General features: G+C 40.6%; 2 protein-coding genes across 2 annotated transcripts in view; one reads left to right on the top strand and one right to left on the bottom strand.

Moving 5' to 3' along the window:
• ifngr1 (interferon gamma receptor 1) overlaps positions 1-13,099 on the top strand; it is a 136,702-nt gene extending 123,603 nt beyond the window's left edge. Inside the window, exon 8 of the mRNA XM_085164155.1 lies at positions 13,088-13,099. The gene's annotated coding sequence lies outside the window, so the exon portion shown is untranslated. The remainder of the gene's footprint in view (positions 1-13,087) is intronic.
• Positions 8-27,973, bottom strand: wipf2a (WAS/WASL interacting protein family, member 2a). The gene is made up of 8 exons (XM_085164153.1): positions 27,112-27,973; positions 18,267-18,406; positions 17,508-17,640; positions 15,655-15,765; positions 13,463-14,128; positions 11,666-11,893; positions 6,208-6,309; positions 8-3,510 (listed from the first exon to the last, which is right to left on the bottom strand). The coding sequence occupies exons 2-8, from the start codon at positions 18,324-18,326 to the stop codon at positions 3,470-3,472; spliced, it is 1,341 nt and encodes a 446-aa protein (XP_085020279.1). The 5' UTR covers positions 18,327-18,406; positions 27,112-27,973; the 3' UTR covers positions 8-3,469.
• Positions 27,974-27,984: the final 11 nt, after the last annotated feature.

The raw sequence follows: 27,984 nt of genomic DNA, 5'->3' as shown, positions 1-27,984 counted from the left end.
TTTACTCACTCTGTCTCTTCCACGATGTTATTTCTCTCTCCAACAACGTAGGTTACAATTACATTAGCATGACCAATTATGCAAATTAGGCGATGACGTCATTTAGCGACTTCTAGCGACTTTTAGGACAGCCAATAGCGATTTTCCTTACTGAGGAGTTGGCAACACTGACGCAGTAGCGTTTCACGTGTTGTTGCGAATATACAGAGTGAGTGCCACTGTGTCTTGAGCACATTCTGGTTTACGATATTAAACACCTTCTAGTGGTCCTCTCGGGAAACAACCATCACGTGTCACTGTTGCCGTGAATATTGGTATAATTGTAACGCAATCCGTAAGAATTGTTGGTCCAATGTTAGAGTAGCCTGTTCCTCTGCGAAAGGCGGTTCCATACAGTCCACATTACAAACGCCATTAACAGCTACTCTCTTTAATCATTTGTATGACATGTACATAATTCCCACACAGTGTACTGTCCATGTTAGTTGCAAGTGAAGTCTCATTAAAGAATTTAAAAGTTTAAGGTATTTTATATTACCTCACACAGCTCTATTATGTGGGATATTTTGATAAAAAAAAAATAACTTCAAACCTTCACCTGACTGATTTTGTTTCTTGAAGCCAAAGTGTTTACCCAACAGATGGGATAGCTGCACTACAAGAAACTTCAGCTGTTGTATGACACGTTACAAAATATCTGCATATTCAGGCTTTGGTAGGTCGAGCCCAGCTGCACTGACAGTTACGATCTAGATATGAATAGAAAGGCACATTAAAGTATCCCAGACACCTCAAGGTTTACTCATAAGATTCAACCCAAATTTGTTTTTAACGAAAACAAATCACTGACAATAAAGACTTACCTGGAATGAAAATGTCATCTTAAAACAGTCCTCATATTCATCCTCTCAGCTGCCTCTGCAGGTCTGACCTTCCCGCCGCTCGCTAAAGTGGGCGGGGCTAACAGATCACGCTTCACGTTTCGCGCCGTTGCGAGGGCGGGAAACGTCACATTAGGGCTGAGTAAGTTAGAGTGGAAGCAAGTGCAAGCGGAGTATACTCAGATTTTGACAGGCTCTAAGAACACATACATACTCTGGAGAACAACAGGACTTAAGGACAAAGTCTCATAGACATTGGAGGACCTCAGAAGGTGGCAGTGTAACGTCAAGGATCTACTACAACTATGTTCACAACAAATAGTCCACTTTCAAGTCTCAAACTCAACAGTTTAATGTTACACGTTCAGCAGGTGGCAAAGTTACTCTTCACAAAACCATACGCTTAACTGCACAGTTAATTATTGCTCTTGAAATCTAGATAAAGTTATCTAAATGAGATTTAAGCTGTGTTAATGTTTAGAGAAACGAGACCAGCCAAGCGTCCACTGCATGAAATAGCTGTCAGTACAGAGTTCTGCCAATTTAGTAAAACATTGTGCAAGTGGAAGAAAAGCTACAAATACAGAAACTGAGCATAAAGAAACAGACACAATGAATCAGGTACCCTTTCCCAACAGGAATATATTTATTTGAAATTATTTCAAATGATAAAAACATGGCTGATAACGTGAATGACCACAGGGTTTTTGCTTTTCAGAGTGGACAAGGTGAGAACATGAGATAAGTAGAGGGGTCATCTGTGTATCAAGGTGAACATGATCCAGAAAAAGAAGTGGAGGTGCATCACTTATCACCTTCCAATCTGATTTTTTGAAAACCAGACCCCAAAAATGTTGGCTCATTGGTAAAACCTCACATACATCAATTCAGCTCGTTCACCTTTATGGCCAAATGTCCAGAGAAGTGCAACAAAGAATCCAGTCTGTCAGACCAAAGCTCACCCACTGGAACATTGTTAGAACTCTTAATCATTTGTCTTTTCCTATAGTACAAGCTTTTTACAACATAAAAATAGATCAATAACTATGATTACCATATTCCTTAAAGTAAATATACAATATTTATTGCATTTTCAAATAGACTTGTTTCTTATTTACTCCGTTGTCATCATCTTCCCCCAATATATGTCGTCATCATCATCATCAAAAAACTAATCACTGGTACCGATGAGTGACAACAGATTTGTGTAAGGCAAATACCAGCAGGAGGCGCTGCATCACTGAGAATGGACAGTCTGACCTGAGCCAGGATTTTTGTTCACTTTTTGTGCTGTGCACTGTAGAAAATGATGTCATTAGTGTTTTAAAGTGAAGCTTGATGCTTTCAAAGGGAGAAAAGAGAGGACCTCCATATATATTCCAACAATTCTCTGGCACTTAAGTGTTCCTGCATTTTTTTTTTAAGATTTTTGTTTTTGGTTAGCTGCTACCATCTACAATCTCTACAAACTGCTGCTTGCATAGCAATTCAACAACACATTATCTTTCTCTGGCTATAAGGTCCTTCTTCGAAAGGGCCACCAGCAGCAAATCATGAATCAGAGCAGAGCTGAGCTTTCAGACCAACTTCCCTTGAAGATTCCTGCAAAAACAGATGATCCCTTGTAAACTCCTCCAAAAATGGTCTGCAAACCTTGGTCCAGTAAACAAATAATTAGTGTTGGACTAAAATGTGGCCCACACAGAACCCACAGTGAGCCTGAAGAAATATGCTGGCTATGTGACGGACAACCTGTCAGAACCATCAGGCAAATCAGTTTTATGTCGCAGCAACATGATGTAGTCCTGATGTTGAAGGTGCGTATGTCAGGGTCATGCACAGTGTCTCGGTTAAGCAGTTTAGCTGCTGTGCAACATCATCTGAAGATGCAAATATGAACAACCCCAGATACAGGATAGAGTTACAAAAACAGGCAAGACTACAATCAAAGAATTATAAATGTCAGAACAAGTGTGTGGCGACTGCTGTCATGGTGAACCGTTCGTGAGACTCCACCTGCATTTGGCACACCGACTCAAGCACACCTTTACCTGGCACTGATGGAATGGCTATTCAAGACAAATACTAATTAACAAACCAACAATAACCCCCACATGTGTGGCAGTACAAATTTTTAGGGAAAAACTCGAGTTTATCTGCTCATATTCCCTACAAATTAATGCTGACACCAAAAAGCAATAACATAACAGAAAAAAGAAAATATGTTATTCTGAAAAATCACAACTATTCTTATTATTATTCTGAATAAGCATAAAAAAAGATGGAATGCAGAGATTTGGAAGTGTTCGGAGTTTGGTCCCGATATGTAGTGTCAAACAGAAGCCTCTGCAGAGTCGTCATCAAAGTGATCCCAGTCAGTGGTTTTTGTTCTCTCGTGCAAAGACTGAAAGTGACCGCTGAGTAGTGTCAAACCTGCGTGGTGTAGTAGTGTTTACTTGGTGTTCACCTTGATGCTTCCAGCTGGTGGCTCAATGTTAGTGTATGTTTGTGATGTAGTGTGTTTATGATTCGAGTGCTTCACCACTCCCTCCTCAACGACACAGTTCAAGTCCCGAACTGAGGTCCGTTCACCTGCCCACTGGCGGCGCTGGAGGAGCTCCTCTTACGGCTGAGGAAAGAAGGTGGAGAGACAAAGTTAACTACAGCTCAGTCACACTGGTGTAAAGGGCATAAATTGGACATTTTGAGAAGAAAGCTGGAAAAGTGACAGAAGTTCAAAACTAAAAAACAGTTTAGTGAATAAATCTTTAAAACCTCAAGCCCTGACAGAAGGTCAGCTATTATTTTACAACTCACTCACAGAGAACCATTTTCAACCACAGTGGACTAGAAATTTCAAAATTTTGAGTTAATAAGCTGTAATTTTGAGAAATAACTCAAAATCTTAAGTTAGCTCTGTCCATCAGGAGCTCTGTGAAGGTGCTTTTTTTCCTTGTTACCCAGAAGCCAAAGGTGGAAGGCATCATCTACAGCTGTACTTTTGACATGGTTTTACAAATGACATCCTCGTGTTACTAACTGAACTGCATGGCCTTATCAACAGCAGTTTGCTAATGTTAATTATACACTGGTAGGTCACTGAAGAAGCTAAAACTGTTGCCCTCGTTTCCATTTTCATGAAATTTATTCGTGAATTCAACGTTGAGAACTTTAGAAATGCAAAGACTGTCTCCAATAAATCTCTTAGCTGAGATGATAATCCTGCGTTTGATTCAACCTGGAAACATCATGGCTCCTAAGACTTAAACTGCCCCCCTCTCCCCATCGACAGGTTAATATTTAGTTTCACAAAGCTCAAGTAGTCATTATAAGGAAGTAGGTAAGCTGTGATTAAGTTGGTGGTAAACCTTTACTGTGAAACAAAGGTCAATGTTGCGTTATACCTTTCTCTTTTGGCATGTTGTAAAAAAACAGAAGAATACATTTGCAGCTTGTGTGAGTCACTGAATACCTGTTAGCATTTCTATTTGTGGCAGGATACCATCATAAAGATGTCACATCAATATTTTAAGAAGACAATTTGTTTCCTACACTGCAAATTACCATTGCCTGTTAATTAGTGCTTTTACATTTAGGTGTGTGCATATTATATATTTATTTTATAGGCAGAGAAGAAGAACTAGTTTCTAGTAATTATTAATTATGTCAATGCTGCTATAATAACACTGAATTTATAGGGAAGACACTTTCCAGAGCAACTCCAGAGCATGTGGAGCACGTGCCAACAGCTCTAAAAGACGCTTGTAAACCAAACTGTTAGGATAGTGTCTAAAAAACACACACACAGCAGCTCAGGGTAATTTTTCATGAAACCCAGCTTCCTATATGACTGCATCCTGACACATAACACAAACAGAGCAGTTTATATGGCAATAAAAACAATAGACTATGTGCACGTTAGCATATGCTACTTCCGGTGCGGAAACTCCTGTGGGGAGCTTTGTTTCCGGTGTCCTATTCGCGCCTTGTTTACGGTCCAAAACAAGTTAAGCAAATGAATGAATCAAGCGGTGATTTACATTTCTATAGATGTCTCGGGCATTTACCCAATATATCTGTAAATGATGTTCATCAACTTGTCAATATTTTTCCCCCGCGCCTCAGGGCAAAAGAGAAAAGGGATTCAAATGTTATATTTCTCAGCTGTCCCTCGTTTATCGCGGGTGTTATGTTCTAAAAATAACCAGCGATAGGTGAAATCAAGTAGCCAATTTTATTTTTTGATGGTGCAAAACGTTTCGTGGACATACAGCACTGCACTTCAGAGTCACACTGCTAGCGATCGATGCAGTGATTCTGTACTGTGCAGGAGAGACGGCACGGAGGAGATCATCTGCAGCGATCAGGACGCAGGACACAATGTGACGTAAAAATAAGCATGCAAACTTGCACTAAAAAAAAAAAAAAAAAAAAAAATCGGTGAAACAGCGAGGTGAAAGGTGAACCGCGTTATAGCGAGGGACCGCTGTAATTAAGGTAAGTCACAACATACCCTTCGTACATACTAATGTATAGAAACCGTTACCAGCAATCATTCATTTTTTGTGTGGCTTTTTTTCACGGTTCGTTAACATGCTGTGTAGGTGTGTACTTGACGAGCTGATATCGACATAACGGGGAAACATCTGGTTTGACTATTCTTCACCTGTAGTTTGAATGCTGAACATTTGCCTGTTTAAATCACAACACCAGTCACTATACAGAGATAATTCTGAATGTGGACGATGTGTCTTCTGCTGCAGTGATGTAGTTCTGCTTGTGTTGAGTGATGTAAACAACTGATCGATCTAAACGCTTTAAACGTCAAAATTGATCATTAGATTTTTTATGACACAACAGCGGCAAGTGTTCCCACCTTCTGCTCTTCGTCACTTAATGCAATCTTTCCGTTTTCGAGTTTTGGACATGATTTTGGAGAATATCTTTGCAGTAGTGATTGACCGCAAAGTAAAGCTACCGGAAATGTACAACCCCACATCCCGTCTCAAACCAGGAAGTTAGCATTTTCTCGTGCACAGGGTCAATTGTCCACGGTTTAACTGAATCTTAAGGGGAGCTGGCATTCTGTTACATTTACACTGTGGGTCATGCTTCAGTCATATCACACAGATCATAACCTTTTCTTCTTGTTTATTCCTTGTTGTTTTACTGCTGTTCTAAGTGTTTAGCAAATGACATCTGGGTAAATGAAGTGACCGTGTCTGACAATAACACTATATTCTCCATGAGAATGCAGAGTTTTATTATTCCTGACAAAACAAGTCAAGTGGAGGGAGAGAAATGTGCTTCATAGTGTTCCTCATACCCGTGTTGGTCTTGCTGGGGTAGACCTTGTTGATAGGCCTGTACTCCTCTGGAGGTGGAAGGTCTTCAATAGGGTGGAAGTTGAACTTGGATTCAAAATCATCTGTAGGAGGAAGGAGAATAAACAAACATTTTAAAAAGTGCAGACACATCAAGTCACAAGTTTTAATTATTAATTGCATTTGTTTTACAAAGAAAAGCCGGTGGACAGTTTAAATTAAAACTTACGACTACTACTAACGCAAAATGAAAAAGTTAAATCTCAAACTTCTGTCGCTAAGAGATCATTTCCTAAACCAAAGTGTAGTAACAAATGCTTTAATGGATTTTTTTACTGCTTGCATACTCATTTGCAACAGTACTGATACACCCAGAGTAACATCATCTTCTCCTTCAGCTGACACACAACATAACAGATGTGAATAGTAGCATAACAGACTTAGTGAAGCATGTTAAAGTCTGACACCCCGGTGTTTATGACAACTTCTGTGAGGTCAGTAAAGCTCTTATTTTGAAAATACTATTAAACGGCCATCATCATCATCATCAAATTTTAACCTGATCATCATAAACGTTGTTAATGAATTAAGATTTCATTCTTAGCAATTACCCACAGATGGCAGCTATGTTTTTTAACCCTTCTTTAAAAATAATGTGAAACAGCAAACATAGCACTGAAACACAGATAAGCACAGTGCACAAGAATAAAGACAAACATGTTTTTCACGTGTGAGTTTCATCTATATAAGAGCGTTTCTACATCTATGTACCGTCTTTTCTCTTTTTTTAAAAGTTAACATTAATTAGCCAAAGCCACTAACTCTATCATTAATGTTGGCACTAGGTAGCAAAGATCATCAGTCCTGCTTGTTTTTACTGTTAATATATAGTGTTCATTTAACACGATAATGCAATAATTTGTGTCTAAATTATTGCAATTATTGTTATGTTTCTCCTAGAAAAACTGATGCCATGTTATTTTAAGGAAGGGGCTTTATTTTACCTTCTAGACCACTCACACTTGTTGTCTTTTTCTAACTGTATGTTCATGAACTTTAACATTTTGTAGCTCTCTGAGGCTTGTAGCGTCTGATGTGTCGCTCTCGGATTCGTTGAAATTTTTCTGAGCATTGCACAGTCTGAGTTTGGGGTGTACTTGCTAGCATGTCCCCTCCTGGGAAGATTGGTAATGGTGTTGAATGTATCCCAACCTGTGAATAATCTTGTTCACTGTAGAATTATGGACTTCAAATGATTTATAACCATTGCCAGACATTTCGAGGCAGCAACATTTGTTCCTCAATCATTATTAACGTCTTTCCTCCTTGGCCTCGTGTCACCACATACCTGAATGCTGCAGGCAAGCAAGCTGCGAAACTTTTGCTTCTACTGGTGAGCTCACACTGGCTGGTGATCAGTTAATGAAGTACATTTGATAAGCCTTACCCTTTTCGTTCCTATAGAATTATTAGGGGTACACTTGGTTTAAAAAACAAACACTGCTTCTGCAATATGGCTTAGTTTTTGTTACATAAATAATGACATTATGTAATATGAAATGTTTTGTAGCTCCTTTGAGGTTATATTCACATCATATTAAGCTCTGCTAAGGAACAGATTACCATTACATACATAAAGCTTAAGAATTGACAGAAGGAGTACTTTAAACCACCAGGCAAAAGTTTGCTTTTGTTTTTTTAATATCAAAAAATAAACAAAAAACAAAACCAAAAAAAAATCTTTCAACCCCTCTCTCAAACAATTAGCTGATGAGCATGAAAGTTTTTACCCTATTCGTTCTTCTACCTTTGTATTATCAACAGAGCCGAGTCACATCTCAGTTTTTAGATTACAGCCACTACAGATCACCGCTACAACATCTTTGCCTACAGCCACAAACTCCAACCATCAAGCCTAGACAACAAAAATAAATGGTATTTTTTGGTTTGTCAAATGATAAAATAAGTCGTACAAGTTGCTTACTTCGTCTCAGCTCCCAGTTCTGTCAAACTGTGCACAAAAAAAGTCTTTCCTACAGGTTGATGATTTACTTCTTGTAGTGGTTGGCATGTCGAGAATTTACATTTATTCCCTAATCACCAGACATGCAAGCAATGACTGTTTATGCTCTCTTATGACATTTATTACTCAGTTTGAAAGAGTTGCTGAGGGACAGGATGACAAACTATCTTAGGCTATAAATCCCCTGGTCTGGATAATTCTCCCTTTATACAAATCACATAAATAGTGATTTGGTTTTATCATCATTTTTAATTCTTAAGTTTGACACAGGAAGTACACAAAGCCTCAGTAGTAATCTAGGAACCATAACTACCTTTTTGGTTTCCTGATGTGTGGAAAAATCAGGAAACCAAAAGGGTAGTTTGCATAGCGTCAGGGGAGATTTGACTATCAACGGCGATTCGTCGCCGTCACCTCCATCGCATCAAGATCATAAACAAATTTGACTAGTTAAGCAGCAGAAAAAGTGGTAGCTATTTGTATAAGCCTCAGCATTTCATCTCCTGTTTAAAAGAGCAGTCAGATCGAACCCCACATTCAGACAGGTGCCAACACTTCGGGATGTAGTGTTGACACTCAGAGATATAGCTCAAGTTCAGTTTACTCACTGCACAGATGTACTGGTGGTGCCAGTAGCTCAGGTGGCAGAGCAGGTCAGCCACTAATCAGAAGGTCGATCCCAGGCTGCCTCCTGGCTGCATGCCAAATATCCTTGGGCAAGATACTAACCCCATATTTGCCTACTGGTGGTGGTCAGAGGGCCCGGTGGCGCCTGTGTCCGGCAGCCTCGCCTCTGTCAGTGCGCCCCAGGGCAGCTGTGGCTACATTGTGGCTACAATGTAGCTTGCCATCGCCAGTGTGTGAATGTGTGTGTGAATGGGTGGATGACTGAATGTAGTGTAAGGCGCTTTGGGGTCCTTAAGGACTGAGTAAAAGCGCTATACAAATTTACCATTTTACCATTTGCCCAAAGTTACTGAAATTAAGAGATATGTTTTTTCAAACATTATCCGAGCTTTTCAGGGATCTAAGGAAGGGGTAAACATCCAAAGTCCACATGAAAGGCATTTATGGAGCAATAATATGGTAAATGGTAAATGGCCTGTATTTATATAGCGCTTTACTAGTCCCTAAGGACCCCAAAGCGCTTTACATATCCAGTCATCCACCCATTCACACACTGGTGATGGCAGCTACATTGTAGCCAACAGCCACCCTGGGGCGCACTGACTGGCGCCACCGGGCTCAGACACTGGCGCCACTGGGCCCTCTGACCACCACCAACGGGTGAAGTGTCTTGCCTAAGGACACAACGACCGAGACTGTCCAAGCCAGGGCTCGAACCGGCAACCTTCTGATTACAAGGCGAACTCCCAACTCTTGAGCCACGATCGCCCCCAATAAGACAATAAGCAATAAGACAATTTAACATCCTCTCCCCTTCCTCTCCATCTCCTACTGCCTGCATAGAGACACCACCTCAAGAGAAATCATCGCCCCCTCCCTCGACAAAAACCATACAATCAACGATCATTAAAAATGACTGAGCCGATTATTAGCCCCTCCCTCGTGCTTTACTCTCGCGCTGCTCCGTGTGGTAAATCGAGCGCACCTCTCTGCATTTCGAACACGTGTCACAACAATTAAGAGCAGCGGTCTCCAACCTTTTTTGCGCCACGGACCGGTTTATGCCCGACAATATTTTCATGGACCGGCCTTTAAGGTGTCGCGGATAAATACAACAAAATAAAACTAGTACCGGTACCGAAAAAAAGAAAATGTATTCATAACACACGTGAAAAGAGCCAGGAAAACAGAGAAAACGATAAAAACGATAACAAAATAACGCTGAAAACCGATAAAAAAACCCTGAAAACTATTCATTTCACACCTGAGCCTCAACTCTCGCGGCCCGGTACCAAACGACTCACGGACCAGTACCGGTCTGAGGCCCGGGGGTTGGGGACCGCTGATTAAGAGGACCCGAGGGAAGCTCGGAAAGCTAAGCAGAAGTTATTTGGAGAGGAGAGTGACTGCTGTTGGTTGAAAAGAGAGGTAAAAAAAAAAACTTCAGTGGTGTGGAAACATTATGGGTTCGCGGAGTCAGACGTGGATCAAGTAGACCAGCGGTCCCCAACCCCCGGGCCTCGGACCGGTACCGGTCCGTGAGTCGTTTGGTACCGGCCCGCGAGAGTTGAGGCTCAGGTGTGAAATGTATAGTTTTCAGGGTTTTTATCGGTTTTCAGCGTTATTTTGTTATTGTTAAATAAATATCGTCAAATAATCGAGATCTCAATTTCAGTGAAAATAATCGTGATTATCATTTTTGCCATAATCGAGCAGCCCTACTAGGCCTAACAAAATCTTTTCTTCTAGTGACTCTGGTGAGTTTCAGACTTAAAGTTTCAGACTTTCAGTCTTAATTTTTTATTGGGAAAACCAACTTCACAATCCCTTACAAGGCCACATTTTGTGTTGCGGCAGCCACGTAAGACCGTGAGATAAACATAAACTAGCTTTGTTATGCTCTCTTAATCACAATGTATTCCTACCAACATTATCGTAACACCATGGATAACCAATTTACTTATAACAGGTTGGGCTTGTTTATTATTAGTACTAGATTATCAGCAGTATGATAATCTGGTTCATCCATCTTCATTTCTGTTCATCTCACAGTGCATTTTGTTGCACTAGCCTTCATTTGCCATTTCCTGTGTTTGTGTGGGTCTGCAGTATTGGCAAGTGTGGATTCATGTAAACTCTTTGTGATCACAGTTTGGTTTAAACAGCAAGCACTGGGCTGTTGTCCACTGTGCTCCAGTTATGGTTGATCTTCTGAAGCGTGTACAGTAACCTCTCTGTGTTCTTAGCTGATTTACAAATGGAGCGCTGGGTTTTCCACTCCTGCCTAACAGAACACACACATTGACTGTGTGCTGCTATGCAAAGAGACTGTAGCAGAAAATTCAAAGAGAGGATGGGTGTGGATGGAGGTGTCAGGGTCCAATTTGAAAACCTCCACACATACAAAACCAGGCAAAAAGGTAACGAGCTACATTTAAGCCATTTTAGGTCTAACCTGTGAGCAAAGTCATGTAAATAAGATTTCACACATAAAACTGGGATATTTATAGCTCATCTTTTTAGGATTTAAACAATGTTTGGAGAGAGACATTTATACGTAACAGTTGAATTCACAATTTTAGGGATGTTATCCTTTTTTCTTATCCTTTTGCTAAGCTCATTATAAATATTTTAACTTGATAAATGGTGAAATCCTGTATCCTTTGTTTTTGCCTGCTGTGAACTGTGGAACCATTTGATCTAATTGAACTAGATTCAGTAGGATGTTAAAAACTGATGCACAGTTATTTAGCAGTTGTCAACAGTGGAAAATGAAGGAGATGTTGCCGAAGCAGTCTCTTCGCACTCACCTATGATGGACTTGGAGGAGGAGCTGGAGGAGTAACCATTCCGGACAGGCGGGGGTGGAGGAGGGGGTCCAGCTGGGGTTCGTGAGGAGGAAGATGAGATGGAGGAAGAGGAAGGAGGAGGTGGTGGTTTATTGCCTCTGGAGTCTGAGCTATGGCCACGGTAAGGGGGTGGGGGAGGAGGGGCATCCCGATTGCCATTACGAGAGCCAGGGGTGGGCGCCTGGGGAGCTGCATGGACAACACACACACAAACAAGTGATCACGAATTCATACTGAGGGTCAGATGAACGGCAGTGATTTTAATGAATCTGGTCAAGTCTGTGTGTCTAATGTATCAGTCGCTGGGGTCTCCCCACCATGATAAGAAAACTTGTAAGGGTACAAAGTTTGTACACAGGGGCTAAAACAGAAATATGAAATGAAAGTACTGACCCATGACTGTTTTACATTTAGTACAGACTCAAGTGTTACTCAGCAATCAGTAAAAACGTGTATGTATGTTGTGCAGAACAGAGCGAAACATCTCATTACAAGCATCTTTATTTCAGCTGGTTTCATAACGAATCGTGAAACCAGGTATGATAGTTTCTTAAAAATGCTGCTGTTTGTAACAAAGCAACTTAGAATATGACACATGACACATTTCGAGTTCCTGTCACTGCATCACAGTGTAAAAAAACAAACCCAAAAACATCTGTTCTCATACTGACTTTTAAAATATAGAGACTTCAGTACCAGCGAACAGTACGATTGAAACAAGTCTGTGCAACTTAATATTAAGAGTGTGTGTGGGGGAAAACACCAGGTGAACAGGAATGCTGGAATATTCCACAGGGCTACAGGAATGCAGAGGAACCAGGAGACCTTGTAGCAAATCGTTTCACCGTTCAATCACAAGCCAGGACTCAAGCTAACAAGTGCCTTCCTGTTTCGTGTATTTGCTTTGAATTCAAATTATGACTGTTTCCAGTGTCCCGTAAATCTTTTCTGAAGCGGAAACAAAATCATCATTTGACACGTCAGACGTGGAGAACTTCATCTGTAACTAGGGCACTTTGTAGGTGTGGCTGTCCTAAATCCCCCAGTTTTTTTTAAGTTTTGTTTTTTAAACATCAGAAGCATCTAAGATGTGTCATGCACATGGCATCCACCCAACTTAGCATACTTACAAATACCAAAGAACAGCATATCTGCTCCGCATATTAAAATATCCTAATGCCGTCACTTGTTGACAAAATAAGGGGGGAAAAAGGTCATTTCCCAAAATGCAAAAGCAGCTGTAATTATAAGAAATATTATACTACTGTCAAGTATCTGTGCAGGAACTTGATGAAATGCTGCAGCCAAGAGAAGATTTATACATCACACAGAACAAGATGACGCACATTTTTTTGTATCGTTCTGCACTACTGTCAGATTCAGAGGACTGAAGCCCGTCATGTGCAGAAAACGTTGCAGCGTTATCCTGGATTGTACCTTAAAGGTTCAGAGATAATGAGCCAAGGCTCGCTTTGCCTTCATTATAAACATTTCTCCTCAAAATAAAGAATAATGAGGTCTTCTTCAACGTTCACAATCAGCCATATCTTTATTGTATATATGAAGTAAATCTGGGCATTCAAACGATGAGTTGATTAATGGATTAGGTCAACAATGGAGGTTAGGTTTCATGAAGGTCAGGTTTCATGAAGGTCAAATTAGAGATGATTGAGAATGAACGAGAGAATTTCAATCACAGGAAAAAAATAAATAAAAAATTGTGCAATGTTGCACTTTTGACAGATTTCTGGGACGTACCTGTTCTGCGTCCAGGTGGATCTCTGACAGGTGGAGGTGGTCTGTTAGACTGCTGAGAAGAGGATGACGATGATAATGATGTAGGTGGCGGTGGGGCATGGCTGCGTCCTTGGTTGCTGCCTCCTGATGTGTGTTTTTTATGAAGGGAGTTATTCCTCTGGGGAAGCTCTGGAGCTCCACCTCCATCGCCGTGGGATGGCCCATTAGAGACACCACCAGATGTGTGTGCTCTGTATGGCGGGGGAGGAGGAGGAGCAGAAGAGCCTCCAGTAGGTGGTCTGCTGGAGGACGGAGGTTTTACGTTGCTGGGCGGGGCTGGACCTCTTCCAGGTGTTGGTGGAAGGGGCTTCTCTCTGCTGTAAGAGGATGAGGAAGGTGCAAGAGATGCTTTCTGGCTTGGGGTAGGTGGGGCATTTCCACGGCCACCTCTGTTAAAGGGTGGTGGGGGCGGTGGTGCAGAGGTGCTGTGCTTCATCCCACTGCTACCGCTGGAGGAGTGGGATATGTCAGGCAGCGAGGGGCGGTGTGAGCGTGAATGTTCTGGTGCAGAGGGCTTGTTGGGGGGTGACGGTGAGGTGGACCGGCCTGTGGGAGGACGAGGAGCCGCTGACCGGGACCCCGGGGGCCGTAGTGCAGATCTGCCCAGTGAACCACCAGCAGGACCGTCTGTGTGGAAGACAGAGAGGCAGTGTTTAAGTGCAGCACTGGCATGGGCTACAGCTTCAAGAAAAACAGTTTCCTTATGAATTTATCACATTATTTTCTTGAATAATTTTATTTAGTTTTCCCCAGCACTCATAGAATTAAAGTTATGGCTTCATTATAATTAATCTCAACACCTGAAACCCAACAGATGGTCCTTTATTTATATACAAACGGGAACATTACAACCTTTCATCAAAGCAGCTTTGATAAACAATTTGACAATGGACTAATTCGTTAATTGAATACTGAAACTTTTAAAAAGGTTGTGTTTTTGCAACAGGCTGGCAGGAACAAAGTGCTTCAAGGTACAATTTAAAATTGATCAATTGCCAAGTTATGTCTATTATGTGTAGACAAAAAAAAAAGAAACAGCAGCCAATGTCCAGTGAAAGCCTCGAGAACTACAGCTAAAGAGCACTGGGGAAAAATAAACAACAAAAAACAACTCTGGTTTCTTGGAAGCAAGTATTATTGTTTTGGAAGCAAAATAATAAGGAAGTACTTAAGGACTTAACACTCCCAGTGAGTCTCATACTCTCGCTCTGAAACTCCCGCTGTCACCATATTTTTCTCTATCGGGTAATATATAAACACGCACGCTCAATGCAGTGTGCCAGGTAGAAATGTTTCCTGGTTGGGGATTAATGATGCATTCGCAGCATGTGGGAAAAAAATAATTACACGCAGACAGCTTAATATTTCCATGGTAACTTATACTTGATGGTTACAATAAAGCCATTTTAACCAACATACGTGGGAAAATCTCACAATTTGATATATCGCCGAGCCCTATGTGGACGAGTTAAATACTACAATCAGATGATTTTTGCACAAATCAGTCACATGTCAGACCTGTTGCTCACTGATTCGTCGATAATACTGCTTTATAAACCAACCGCTCGCTAAACTGTGCAGTACAATCTTGTGGTGTTGTTGCTGTACATTATTGCTTAATTAGTGAGGGGGGTGGGTAACCAAGTTTGACCAGCTTATGGTTACATTAACACTAGTTGAGAACTTTCGTTTCTCCACCTTTGACTGCTGAGATCTTCCTTTATAAAAATCTCAAACAAGCAGCAGAAGAAGTTAAAGGTTGAAGCTATTTGCTGCATATAAAGTGTAACAGTTCAATAATTTAACATTCAACTAAAATATTAAGTTTTAGACTTTCATTCATTATTAATGGTCCAAGCATTGTGGAATTGTAGCAGTGTAAATTATTTATTTCTATAACCACAAAATGATGGACAGAAAAATAAAAAGTACAAGCTCGGGAGAAAAGCCAAAGGAGCTTTATTCTCTCTTTATGTGCCGTTTCTTATTCTGGAATAATCTGCTGACAGATGTAATGTATGACAGGGTTTGACTTCAGGTGTCCTCTCTCCTTGTTATTTACTCACATTAATGATAACGGCTCTTTGACAAAATGATCCAAATACAGTAAACTGGGGCAAACACGTATGTGCTAAATAGCATAAATGTCTTACCTCCAATTGGGCGTAACTTTGGCACACCTCCTTGGAAAAGGCCGCCCATTCCCTTTGGGGCTCCACCTCCAAAACCTCCACCTCCACCACCACCACCTCCACCTCCAGATTCTGGGGGGGCAAACAGAAATACATTTTAATATTCAAATATTTAGAGAACCTAAGACTTTATCATGGAAAACTGATGGGAATAAGCTGTTACACTGCAGAGCAAGAAAAAAAAACTGTTCTTTAATTTAACTAATTTTATCAACAACATTTTAAAGGTCAAGTTCAGTTTCCTTTTTCCACTTAAACATATTTTACATAAATTTCTAAAATATATATACTGCTCAACAATGAAAAAAAATTAAAGGGAACTCTTAAACCACACGTCATTACTGACATACAGCAAGACGACTTATTAAAAACAAACATGCGCTGTCATTCACCTTTTTTCCCCCAACATCTATTTGTTTATACACTACTTTGCATTTCCACAATGTGTCTTTTGTCCTGTGCCCCCCACCACCCCACCTTACTGTAGCAGATGGCAGTTTTCTTCCTGTCAAAGAGTTTTTTCTGCCCACTGTCAGCGAGTGTTTGGTACAATATTAAGCACCCCGAGGTGACTATTGTTGTGATTTGGCAGTAGGGATGGGTACCGGTTCTGTCATAAACGGTAGTAACCAGACCGAAAAGCAGCGAACATTTCGGTGCTTTTTTTCCCTGAGATGTGATACACTTTAGATTCTAGCCAATCATTTTACGTTTCCGAGGATAGTAGGCGGGTCCAGGTACGTATGTTCTTTTAGAGCAGAGCTACAGATTAAAAATGCCCAAGGCGAAGCGGTCAAAAGTCTGGCTGTACTTCACAGCAAAAGATGCAAACTCAGCAGCTGCAACAAGTGCTTTAAGCTGATACTGTGATACTGTCAAAGGAAGTAACACCTGAAATCCGATGAAACACCTGGCGACGCATAGCGTTTTTTTTAAAAGCCGAGAAATGCGCCGTATTTGATAGCTTGCTGCGAGACCTCACACCAAGCACATCTACTGCGGGTGGGTTGCCTGTTATCGGACCGGAGTTAGCAACATCCCCCAAAAACCCGAAGAGGAGAGTCCTGGCCCCTAGCCCTGCCAGTGTAGCAGAAATGATGACGGATGATGATGCAGCAGCAGCCGTTCTTCTCTGCGTGAGTAGCTTAATGTTGTTCGTGTGTAATTTACGCTGAGTAGGCTAACCACGTTATTACATTAATGCATGTAAGGTGAACTAGCAAACACCGTCGTAGTTACATGCGGCTGTCTTCTTGTTTGATGGCAGATACTCCCTTCACCCTGGCCAAAAAGGCTAAAATGACCAAAGAAAAAGTGGAAAACAGCTGAACATGAGAGGTTTTTAGACAAAGTTTGTGTTTTTTTCCATTGTTTAAGCACTGCTTCCAGCCAAGAGTGATGCCATATATGCCCTATACCTGCAGAAAAGGCTAACATTGTTATCTTTTTACAAAAACAAACAAACAAACAAACAAACAAAAAAAACAGCTGAACATTAGAGGTTTTTGGACCAATTTTGTGTTCTCCATTCTTTAAGCACCGGCACCGTTTCAAAAGTACCGGTTTGGCACCGGTATCGGATAAAACCTAAACGATACCCATCCCTATTTGGCAGTATATGAATACAACATAACTTTAGGACTCTGTACATCCATCCTCGTGTCAGGGTCACTACTCTAACCTTAACCCAGGCTGGGAGTCTGTTGCAGGGCTAACACAGAGACACAAAGAACAATTCTTTTACAGGACATTTTGAATCAACTCGCAGGCAGTACATCAGTTGGGATTTGAGTTTGTGTATAAAACAAACTTACTCTCTATAACGGGAGCACTCCGGTCATTGACCTGGCCGACCTTCTTTAGCTTGGCGCCTTTGTGGATGTCTGACAGCAGCGCTCCTCTGCCTTTTGCCTCAGATGAGCTCAGTTTGGGAGGAGCTGTGTTTGCCTGTGGAGACAGTTAAAAACTTTGCAAACAAACTTCCGGCTCCTGGGTGGCTGTAGCTCAGGTGGCAGAGCAGGTCAGCCACTAACCAGAAGGTCGGTGGTTCGATCCCAGGCTGCTCCAGTCTGCATGCCAAATATCCTTGGGCAAGATACTAACCCCGCGTTGCTCTCCGATGCGTCCATCGGAGTGTGAACGTGTATGAATGGTAGACTACTTAGCACTTAGGTCAGAAAAAAGTGCTTGTGTGAATGGGTGTGATTGGGTGAATGAATTAGTTGTATAAAGCGCTTTGAGTGCTCAGACAGAGTAGAAAAGCGCTATATAAGAACAAGTCTATCTATATTTACTTTAGTTAGAACAGAAAGTTTATTGAGCTCGCAATGCAGACTTAAAACAAAGATATAGTTTAGTAGCAGCTTTTGGTAATTTAGCTTCTATATCTGACTTTTCCCATTGTTTCAGGGACAAGCACGTCTTGTGCACATTTGCACCTTGTTTTAATATAAACAAATTTCTCACAGCACATAAACATCTCAGGTCAAATTAGAGATCTGCTGCAAGGGAGTGTATAACTTGTCAGTTTTCAGTGCAGTGTGTTGTGATGAATACTTGATCGGGCCACTGACCTCATGGAAGGTTGGAGGGGGTGGGGGTCCTGGAGGAGGAGGAGGGGGAGGAATAGGCATCCTGACTCTGCGTTGGCACCGTTCTGTGTGGGGTAAAGGCCGGTGACTTCACCGTCTCTGCTGGAACAATACGCTGGCTCCTGAAAATGACAGAATATCTCAACTGATAAAACTGAAAGCCAATTCGGTTGTTAAGTGATGACGTATGAACCCTGCTTCTACTCTGCTTTTATTAAGGCTTTTCTGTTTTTAACATGTTTTAAAACACAAGTTTTGTATCTTGCTCTATTTAATCTGAACATGCCCCTAAAAAAAGTCAGTGATCACTGTCAGTCTCTCTCGGGTTTTATTACCACTATTCATCAGCACGTTTTAAAGCTCAGTTTTTAAAACCTTACGGTGTAACTGCAGCCCAGCCCATGCAGACTAACTTCGCATGGTGGATGGATTATCTCAGTTGTTCTCCTGACTGAAATTTGGTCCATTTACAGCATCCTTTGACCTAGGGCTGCACGATTAATCGTTAGAAAATCGCGATCTCAATTCATACTTATGTGCGATCTCATTTCCAAATGACAACGATTTAAATATTTTTTAAAAAAGAGACGATGATTGTACCGCACTTTGATCCGGGACGTAATCTGCATGAAAACAAGCGCTCACTCTTCCTGCTCAGCAAATGACAAGGGCGGAGCCTTATACCACGTGATACAGAAGCTGGCTGCTAAAATTGGCAAGGAAAAAACAACGGAGAGCACGTCAGGGATGACGAGAAAGTGACAGGAGAAAATCCGTCCCGGTCAACCACCCAAACATCAATAACGGGAACCTTATACAGCGCTTCCCCATACCCGTCGAACTCCCGCAGGCACAAAGAAATTACGGAGGCTATCACTTATCACCTGACCAAAGATATGGCTCCATCAACACTGTGCAAAACGAGGGATTTAGAAAAATGATCAACACCCTAGACAAACGCTACACAGTGCCGTCCCGCAACTATTTTTCTATTGTTGCACTACCTGCTTGTTGCACACGCAGTGTCGAGCGACGGTGGAAACGGAAATTCAAGCAGTACAACATTTTGCGGCAACGACAAAACGTGAGACATTTGTTGTTTTTATGTTTATTTATTGTTTTTATGTTCAGTCTCAACTGTTACGAAGTTGATGTGCAGTTAATAAGTGCAATAAATATTTATACTGGAAAAGAAAATCGTGAGAGAATCGTGATCTCAATTCTAAGCCAAAAAATCGTGATTCTCATTTTATGCAAAATCGTGCAGCCCTACTTTGACCCTAACTGTCAGGAACCCTTACATTAACTTTTATTGAGTGGAAAAAGTTTTTGTGTTCATCCTCCAGCTTCACTGTGTTCACATTATACTAGCCACAGCTGTGTAGTTTTGTCTGATGAAGCAAAGGTTTAAGTAAGGGTAAAACTGCACATACTGTTGTACCAGTATAGTAGTAAAAAAAGGTCCTGTCTGGAATATGATGTAACCCTAGTTTCAAGAGCACACACACACACTTTTCCACCACAGGAGCTTTCCCATGGACCAAGAACCTTTTAACCTTCTGTACCCTTTAACAGCAACAGCTGGATACGCCGTATTTCCCCATAACAGCCGTGGATTACTGGAACCCTTCTACTGCTGTCCGGGTATATAAGATATTGTTGCATATACATTATATTTTTATGCATTTAATTAATATTAACACTTAAAAATAAATTAGGAATTAAAAATATGTCAAATATTTTATAAAATGTTAAAACTTCATTGTGTATGAAGTGTCCTTGTCTGCTTGTCTTTTCAAATAAAGTCCAATATGGGCCAGCGAAGCTCACTTATGAGACGAGTTGTTGAGGATACCCCGAACTTGCCTGTGAGTAAACACTGCTGGTTTTGTTCAGTGCTGGTGAATTTTTTGTTTTTTGTTTTTTGAAGTACGTGACTGTCAGCTGTCTGGAGACAAGAGGCTTGCATGTTTAATGACAGAGGAGGCAGATGAAGATGAGGAGGAGACAAATGATGAAAATGTAAATGTACAAATCTTGAATGGCACTTAAATTAAGACAAACTTGGTAAGACACTTTTTCTTTTGTTGGTAAATGCAGGTGTTTTGAATGTTCATCAAATGTCTCTTTTTGTGGAATTTAAAGGAAACTCAAGTATTAAAATAGAAGCCTACTAAGGTATAGAGGGTTAAGGAACTTATGCAGGATTTGTCATCTTTCATCAGTATCTCTTTATAAAGCCCTTTGGCAACGAAGAGAGAAGGTATATGGGAATTCAAACTATGCAGAGGCTATACAGATAAATTTGCATGGAGCCCTTAGATCAGGGGTCGGCAACCTGCGGCTCTTTAGTCCTTATAGTGCGGCTCCGCGTGGTTTGGGAAGTATTTAGCTGAAGTGTATTTTATTTATGTTTGTTCTTTTTTTAACTTGTAGTTCTAAATTTGAAGATTATTGTGATATTGAAATATAAAAATACAATTATATTCTATTATTTTTTCATCGCTCAAAATAAGCATCACACTCGCGGAAGTCGGTGTACCGCCGAAACGCCGTGCATTTATTGAGACTTTCAACCCCAGGTAGGCCAATTATGGATCTTCGGATCCACATTATGTCAGCAGCTCCACCGTGAACTATGTTAAAAACAAACACCGCTCACGCCTCACAGATGACAGCTTACAGTCCTGCGTAAAGATGAAAGCCCCGATTTGCAGACGCTGTGCGCAGAGGTTCAGGAGCAGAAGTCCCATTGTAAACATATCACGGCAGACCCGACGATGTTTGCATGAACACACTTTTCAGCATCTCTTTATTGACCACTTTTCACACACGGTTGCTGTACGCATACAGCCGGCTGTAGCTTTTCAGCTCACAGCCCGACACACACCAACACAACAGCAGAGAGAGCACAGACGTTAAGGCGGCGAGGCGTGATTGCGGGTGCCGCTCAGGTGCGTCCGCCTCCCCTGCAGCGGCGCTGCAGACCACGCCCCGCCACACACATTAACCAGGTAAAATACATATTTAGGCAGAATTTTGCAAATATCTGTTTTTCATCTTTTAGCAGCATAGTGCTTTTTTTTTTCCAATTATTTTTTAAAAGTCAGGTCAAGGCTCCAAAAGCCCAAAGGCGATATAAGGGTGGCGGCTCACAACAGTTTTCGTTTGCTGGATCATTTTAGTTCAGCTGGGTGTCTTTCCTTTCATTATGTTTCTTTAAGAGTTCAAAATGTGTTAACTACATAAATAAAATGTAATTTTCTCTGTATTTCATGGATTTCATAAACAACTTAGTTGTTCACACAAAGCATAAAGGTAAAAAACAATATATACAGTGTTATCTTCATTTTAGTTGTCATTAAGTATTTGCGGCTCCCAGTGTTTTCTTTTATGTGGAAACCGGGTCCAAATGGCTCTTTGGGTGTGAAAGGTTGCTAACCGCTGCCTTAGATCAATATAGCCAGTTACAGGCCAAATGTTCCAGTGGTCCCTTCGTGCACCGCCGATGACATAATTACGCAACTATATCAATTTATACTCGCTGTTACAATGCAGGTAGTCCTAGCTGCAGTATTCTCCCTAATGGTGATGTCACTACTAAGACAAAACGTCCATATCAGCACTGTTAGAGGAGGAGAAGCAGCCAAAACCAGAAGCAAAGAAATTATAACTTTTTTCCCCAAAAGTTTCTTCCACAAACTGTTGCAACATTTCCCTCTGTACAATCTGTTCATCACTGAGCTTCTTTACTGAGATATCATTAAATGGCTCTAAAACCAATGCAATCATATACAAACATCTTCAACCCACCTGTAGCAGATGCGGCACATGTTGTAGGCTACAAAAATCTAGAAGTGCGTAACCGGCAGAAATGGCGGCTAGCAACAGCAGGTGTAATGTTAATGTTATGCCGTTCATGAGGCACTGCACAGCGGGTGTAATGGATCCCACAGACTTTTAAATCAAAGAATATGTGCTTAATAAAATAAAATAAAAAAGCCACAAGGAACACTCACCATGATTGCAGTGGATAATTTTACCTGTTTTGAACACCACTGCATTTGAGTTCGTTGTATGTTAAACATCCTATGTTCTTAGCACAGCAGGCGCTATGCTAGTGGACCAAGAACAGCACAAACAAGAGCAGCCCACATTACTGGCTGTTACATTTTGACACTGCTCCCGATGACACTAAACAACTACATTATGTAGATGTCTGTATGAAAAGCTCTGCTAAACAACAACAACCTGCCAATCCACAACCATTCCAGGCATTTTGGTTCCTCTATCTGAACAATGAACCAGGCTTTAAAACAAGTTTACAGTTTGTAAACCCTAAAGTTTCACTAAAATCCTCTCAATAGCTGCTGCAACTTTTAACGGGTTTGGCTAAGTGGTGCTGAATGTGTTCCTATCAGTTTCACTGAAAGCTAATCAAATATCAAAAAGGAGAGAAGAGCAAGCATCAGATCCACAGAACAATTTTTAATCCAAAGAATAATTAAACATTTAACCAATCCTGTGTTTTTGTTTTTCTTCTACTGATCAACTTCTTGTTTCACATCCAAAATAAGAACAATGCATTTAACCAGCATCCAGGCAGAGCTAACAACAGGAGACTGTTCATTTTAATGTGAAGCTGAGTGTTTTCATATGGTTTCCTTTAAATGTTCTTCACTTTGTGCCTGTGTCACTGTTAAATGCAACTGCGACCTGGATTACTCCCATGGGAATTGGGACAGTTTGCACAATACAGTTGACAAGACTGTTATGAAGCATGATGCTTGAGATAAAGGATGAAATGACAGAGTTGTTCTGTCTTTCAAATTTCACTTGTAATCTTGTGTAAATCCTTAACTGTTCAACAATGGAGTGAGCCCTCAGGTAAATCCAGTATGAAGTGTCACAACATGATTACTCATTTTAAAGCGTCATCAGTTTTATAAGGCTGATGAAACTGACTCCACCTATTTGTAGGACAGAACTGAACCAGTTGCAAGATTTTTCTGATTATATATAAAAACAAAAAACAAAAAAAACACACACACACACACACACACCTACACCTAATTGTAACGAAACAGAACTTCTCATGTTGGTATTACACAACTTTCTATTAGTGTAGACTGGACATAGGTGTCAGGCATGACACAGTCTCTAAAAGTCTGCATTTCTAATTCTATAGTTCGGATGAAGAAAGCCAAGACGCAGCAAATGGCATCACTGAACAAAGCGTCTTCCGTCTTGTTGTCATGACTGTAGTTGACGTTATGCCAACAAGCAGCTGGTGATTGTGTTATGTTACTGCGACTAGATAAAAGCCCCTGAAGCTAGTCGCTCTTAGGGATGATGCTCAGTAGGCAGGTTCCTAAGAGGGTCCCTCGAACTAGGTAGGTAGACTCGCTTTAGACGTGTCTCTACAGAAAGAATCCAACGCCTCAACTTTACTCTGAATATTCCCCTAAAAAAAAAAAAAAAAAAAATCATCTCAGGGCTTACTCCACCCACAGAACAAAAAGGTTTTCAGTTGTGGGTGTAAAGTAGGGGTGTCAAACTCCAGACCTCGAGGGCCGGCGTCCTAAAACTCAAATGTGTCCCTGCTGCAACACACCTGTATAAAATTAGTCGGTCATTAGCAAGACTCTACAGAACTTGACTGCATGCTGAGGTGGCAACCCCCAACCCTACTCAAGTCATTTTAAATAAAGTAAGTGTTTGGAAATATGTACTTCTAAAATAACTTTTATTGCACCATGTTTATTCAGTCATGAGCTCTGTAACATGAACCAAATGGCTGCATTGCAACCTCAGCATATAGTCTTGCTAATGACTTGGGTACTTTTGTGAAATCTAATGATCTCCCCTGAACTTTATTTTGAACTATGTCCCTTTGGTGGAAAAAGGGTAACAGAATCAGTTAATCAAAAAGTCCTGTTCCCTGCACAGATTTCCTGCAGAGGGAACTAGAGATGCCAACTGCTGACTGGAATAGGCCTGTTTTTTTTTTTAGCTGATCAGCCATGACAGATGACTGATCAATTTCACATATTTTTCTTGGACTGGAGCCTCACTTGTCCGTCTCCAGAAACATGGCTTCAGGTGGCTATAATGCAGACAATGACTAAGTTATTGATTTGGTCATAGACAATACCCCTGTGAAACAAAATCTAACAAGTAATAAGTGTATCCAGGTGTCTCAAATGCTAATGAAATAGCCAGTTTAACCACTGCCACTTCCCGTTAGTGCACAGACTCAACTGGTTTCAAAGTCTTCCCTCTATTTTCTATTGCAGTAATTTCAGTTGAAATAAAAGTTGTTCAATGTTTAGTGGCTCCAACTTCAACATCTGTTCAGTCTCATCTCCCAAAACAGTGGCACTGAAATCCAACTAGGAACAAGGATTAGGTTGGTGTAAATACAGGGTGACGCAAGTCTGTAACACAATGGAAAACACTGGAGTTTTTATCTATACAATAAGCTCTGGCCACTAACTTGAATCACATTGGTCACTTGACATTTGTTTGAATTAGACTGACTCCTGACACAAGTCTTGTAATCTGGAGCCGTTTTAAAGGAAAAGGGTTGATTACTTAATAATTTAGCCATTTTGAGGTTATTCAAGGCATTATTGATCAATAATGACCTGAAGAAATACAGGACAGTGTGTTTTCATCCACTATGAAATTAGAATAGCACTTTCCCCGTCTTTGCGAGAAGGTACACTAAATATAAAACTTGTTATACAGTCAGTTTAGCGAGATAAGTACAGCTCTGTTTGACCCCTATTCATTTATTTATTTTTATATATATTTTTATATATATATATATATATATATATATATAAATAAATTAAAAAAAAATAAAAATATATATATATATATATATATATATATATATATATATATATATATATATATATATATATATATATATATATATATATATATATATATATATATATATTTTTTTTTTTTTTTTTTTTTTTAAATCCTGTAATCACACATGAATGTATATGATGGACGTCATTTTCCAGTATTGGAAAGTTTTGATTTGAAAAGACTACCAAAATATTTGTACTGAATTTACATTATAGCTAATTATATTATATTAAACTGTGTCCATCCTGCATATAATACACCTGTACTGAAACTGCTCTAAATGTCAAAGCTTTTCACACAAAGAGTGTCTGAGGTCATTGGATCTCCCCAAACCAGTTAGCTGTCTGGGCTCATTGTTGCCTCATGCAGGCAGTTGGCTCCTCGCCCCGCCCTCACCTCTTTTATGCTCCAGTCCTCGGGCAGCATGGTTTAGAGCGGAGACAGGTTTTCACCGAGGGAAACTAAAGGAATCTTACCTAGCAAGCTCGCTAGTCAGGCATTGACGCGGGTTAAAGCGAACCGCACAGCAGCAGATTTACGAAAACTGAGAGTAGGGGGTTAGCAAATATTTCAAGACCTGTCTGGTGTGTAGAGTAACTGTAGTCTCAAATAGACCTATTTCAGTGACAGTCATTTAATTAAACCAGCAAGAAAGGAGGAAAAAAGGTGTGCAAATGGCTATTACACAACTCAAGGATCCATCGTCACATCATATTTACTTTATTATGAGATATCACAAAATCTCTGATTTAATCTTTATATCTTAAAGCTGATTTAAGAAACTGGAACTAGTAACTGTTGTTTATGCTTTTAACAATTCTTTGCAGTTCTTTAAGTGACAACCCACACTGTATAGAGCCAAGAAGACCTCAGATTGTTGGTATAAGACTTCAGAAATACTGAAAAGGCTCTGTGGTTTAAATAAGATATGATAATCAAATATTACCCAGGCAGTAAAAAAAAAAGCTCATATGGTTGGCAGTCATGCCCTGGCAAAAGCAACATGCCCTGGCAAAAGCAACCTTTGACCCCATAATCTAACTAATCCTGTCCATTCAAGATCCAAGTAAAAATGAGCTCTTAAGTAGGTCATGAGGCTGAGATTTGCTCACCATTAAACTGTTCACCCAAACAGTTGGTAAACAGCCATTTGATGGCAAGAAGTTTCCCCACATCAACAGTCTGGCGATGTACAGAGAAACAGAGCCAGAGAGGGAGGGCTGTATGAGGAAGTAGGATGCTTTTGTGGTTAAGGAAGTACGCTGAGCTTACAGGCCTGTAACACTGTGTGTGTTTCTAGGCTTTAGGGGGGTGGAGATGGCCCCATATAACTAAAACAGAACCTCAATTGTGTGCTCAAGACATTCTTTAGAATAAAAAACACAACATTTTCTACTGTCAGCTTTTTTCAACACGTAGAGACCAGATAACTACCATAAAACCAGGGAAGGAAGACACATTTGTACACTATGTAGAAATTTAAATTTTTATTGCGTTGAGCTTAATGAATACACGAGGCAGAAACTAATAATCGATTAGTCGAAAACTGGCATCTATTTTGTTTTCAAATAAACATTTATATTTCCGTGTACCGGATAGTCTCATTACTTACAGTGTTTGAGAGATGTTTACCCTACTTGGGTATGAAATGACAAAAGTCGTCTATTTAAATACCGATATAGTGATGATTTTTTATAGTGTGACATTTGATGCCTTCGCATGAGTACATAATTCCTTATACCTCTGCACACCGCTGCATAAACATAGTTTTTGTTGGACAGACCTCCAGCTAAGAGAAACATGCAAACAGTGACATAAACGTTCGTCACACACATGATCCAAAGGCCTAGCCAGGTTGTGTAGCCGCTCCCAGGTAAAGGGAGAGTGAGCATACATACCTGGCAGAGGCTAACTTAAACTTGGTTAGCATTACGAATTTACTCACCCTGGCTCGAACAAGCGGATGTTTGCTAGTCTCGTCCTCCTAAACAACATGAATGGGAAGTGTCGATGTAGAAATCCTTCGTAGGGGAGAGTCTGACCCCCCTTCCAAAAAAATGATGGGAGGGTGCTGGTGAGCTGTGCTGGCGTAAGTTACCAGCGACACTAGCAGGTTAGCTAGCTAGCTGTCGACGGTTTCAACAGATCGGCTAGCGGCGGGTTCACTGGAGCTAGCCGCAGTTAGCTGCTTTGCACCGAGCTGTTTACTTTCCAGCTGTCAATGTCAGCGCAGTCCGGCTGCCTGCAAACTCTGTCCGCAAGAGGTCTTTGAGATAAATAGTGCATTAAACAAAGTGCTGGGCGCGTCTGAGAACCACTTTTTATCAGTTTTAGGTAGCTATAGAAAACTTTACCTGCACTCCTGACCTGCCAGCAGAGCCATACTCCCTGCTGACACCGTTTTATCGCTCTCTTTTCGGAAACCCGGAAACAAGCAGAGCGACACAAAATGGAGCACAACAGCGGTGCATTAAAGCGCTGCCGTAAATTCCAGCTTTAAACTGAACAAGGTCATATGGGTACTAACAAAACTCAGTCCTGAAACGTGTTTGGTTTAATGGGACGTGTAATGTTTAGACTACGTCAATGTCACGATTTACATTTTCAGTTCAGTTGATCTAATTTTCATATTCCGTAAGATGTAGAGCATTGGATATATTTCGTGTTTGATGAAAATATTCTTTCACTGTATGAAATAATTGTTATGGTTCCTTTGGTGCTAGAAGTTGAGGTAAACGGTTACTTTTTCATATATTTAGAGTTTCCCTCTAGTCTAAGCAGTTAACAGCAGTTAAAAATTATAAACGGTGATGTGGAG

Source organism: Neolamprologus multifasciatus, chromosome 6 (assembly GCF_963576455.1).
Source record: "Neolamprologus multifasciatus chromosome 6, fNeoMul1.2, whole genome shotgun sequence".
NCBI lineage: Eukaryota > Metazoa > Chordata > Actinopteri > Cichliformes > Cichlidae > Neolamprologus > Neolamprologus multifasciatus.
Note: the sequence above shows the minus strand (reverse complement) of the source record. Positions and strands in the feature narration are given on the sequence as shown.

Coding starts and splice junctions, on each gene's coding strand:
- wipf2a (XM_085164153.1), bottom strand. CDS start 18,326: ATGCCTATTCCTCCCCCTCCTCCTCCTCCAGGACCCCCACCCCCTCCA. Junction 17,641..18,266: donor CCCCTCCAACCTTCCATGAG/GTCAGTGGCCCG, acceptor CTGTCTCCACAG/GCAAACACAGCTCCTCCCAA. Junction 15,766..17,507: donor GAGTGCTCCCGTTATAGAGA/GTAAGTTTGTTT, acceptor TTGCCCCCCCAG/AATCTGGAGGTGGAGGTGGT.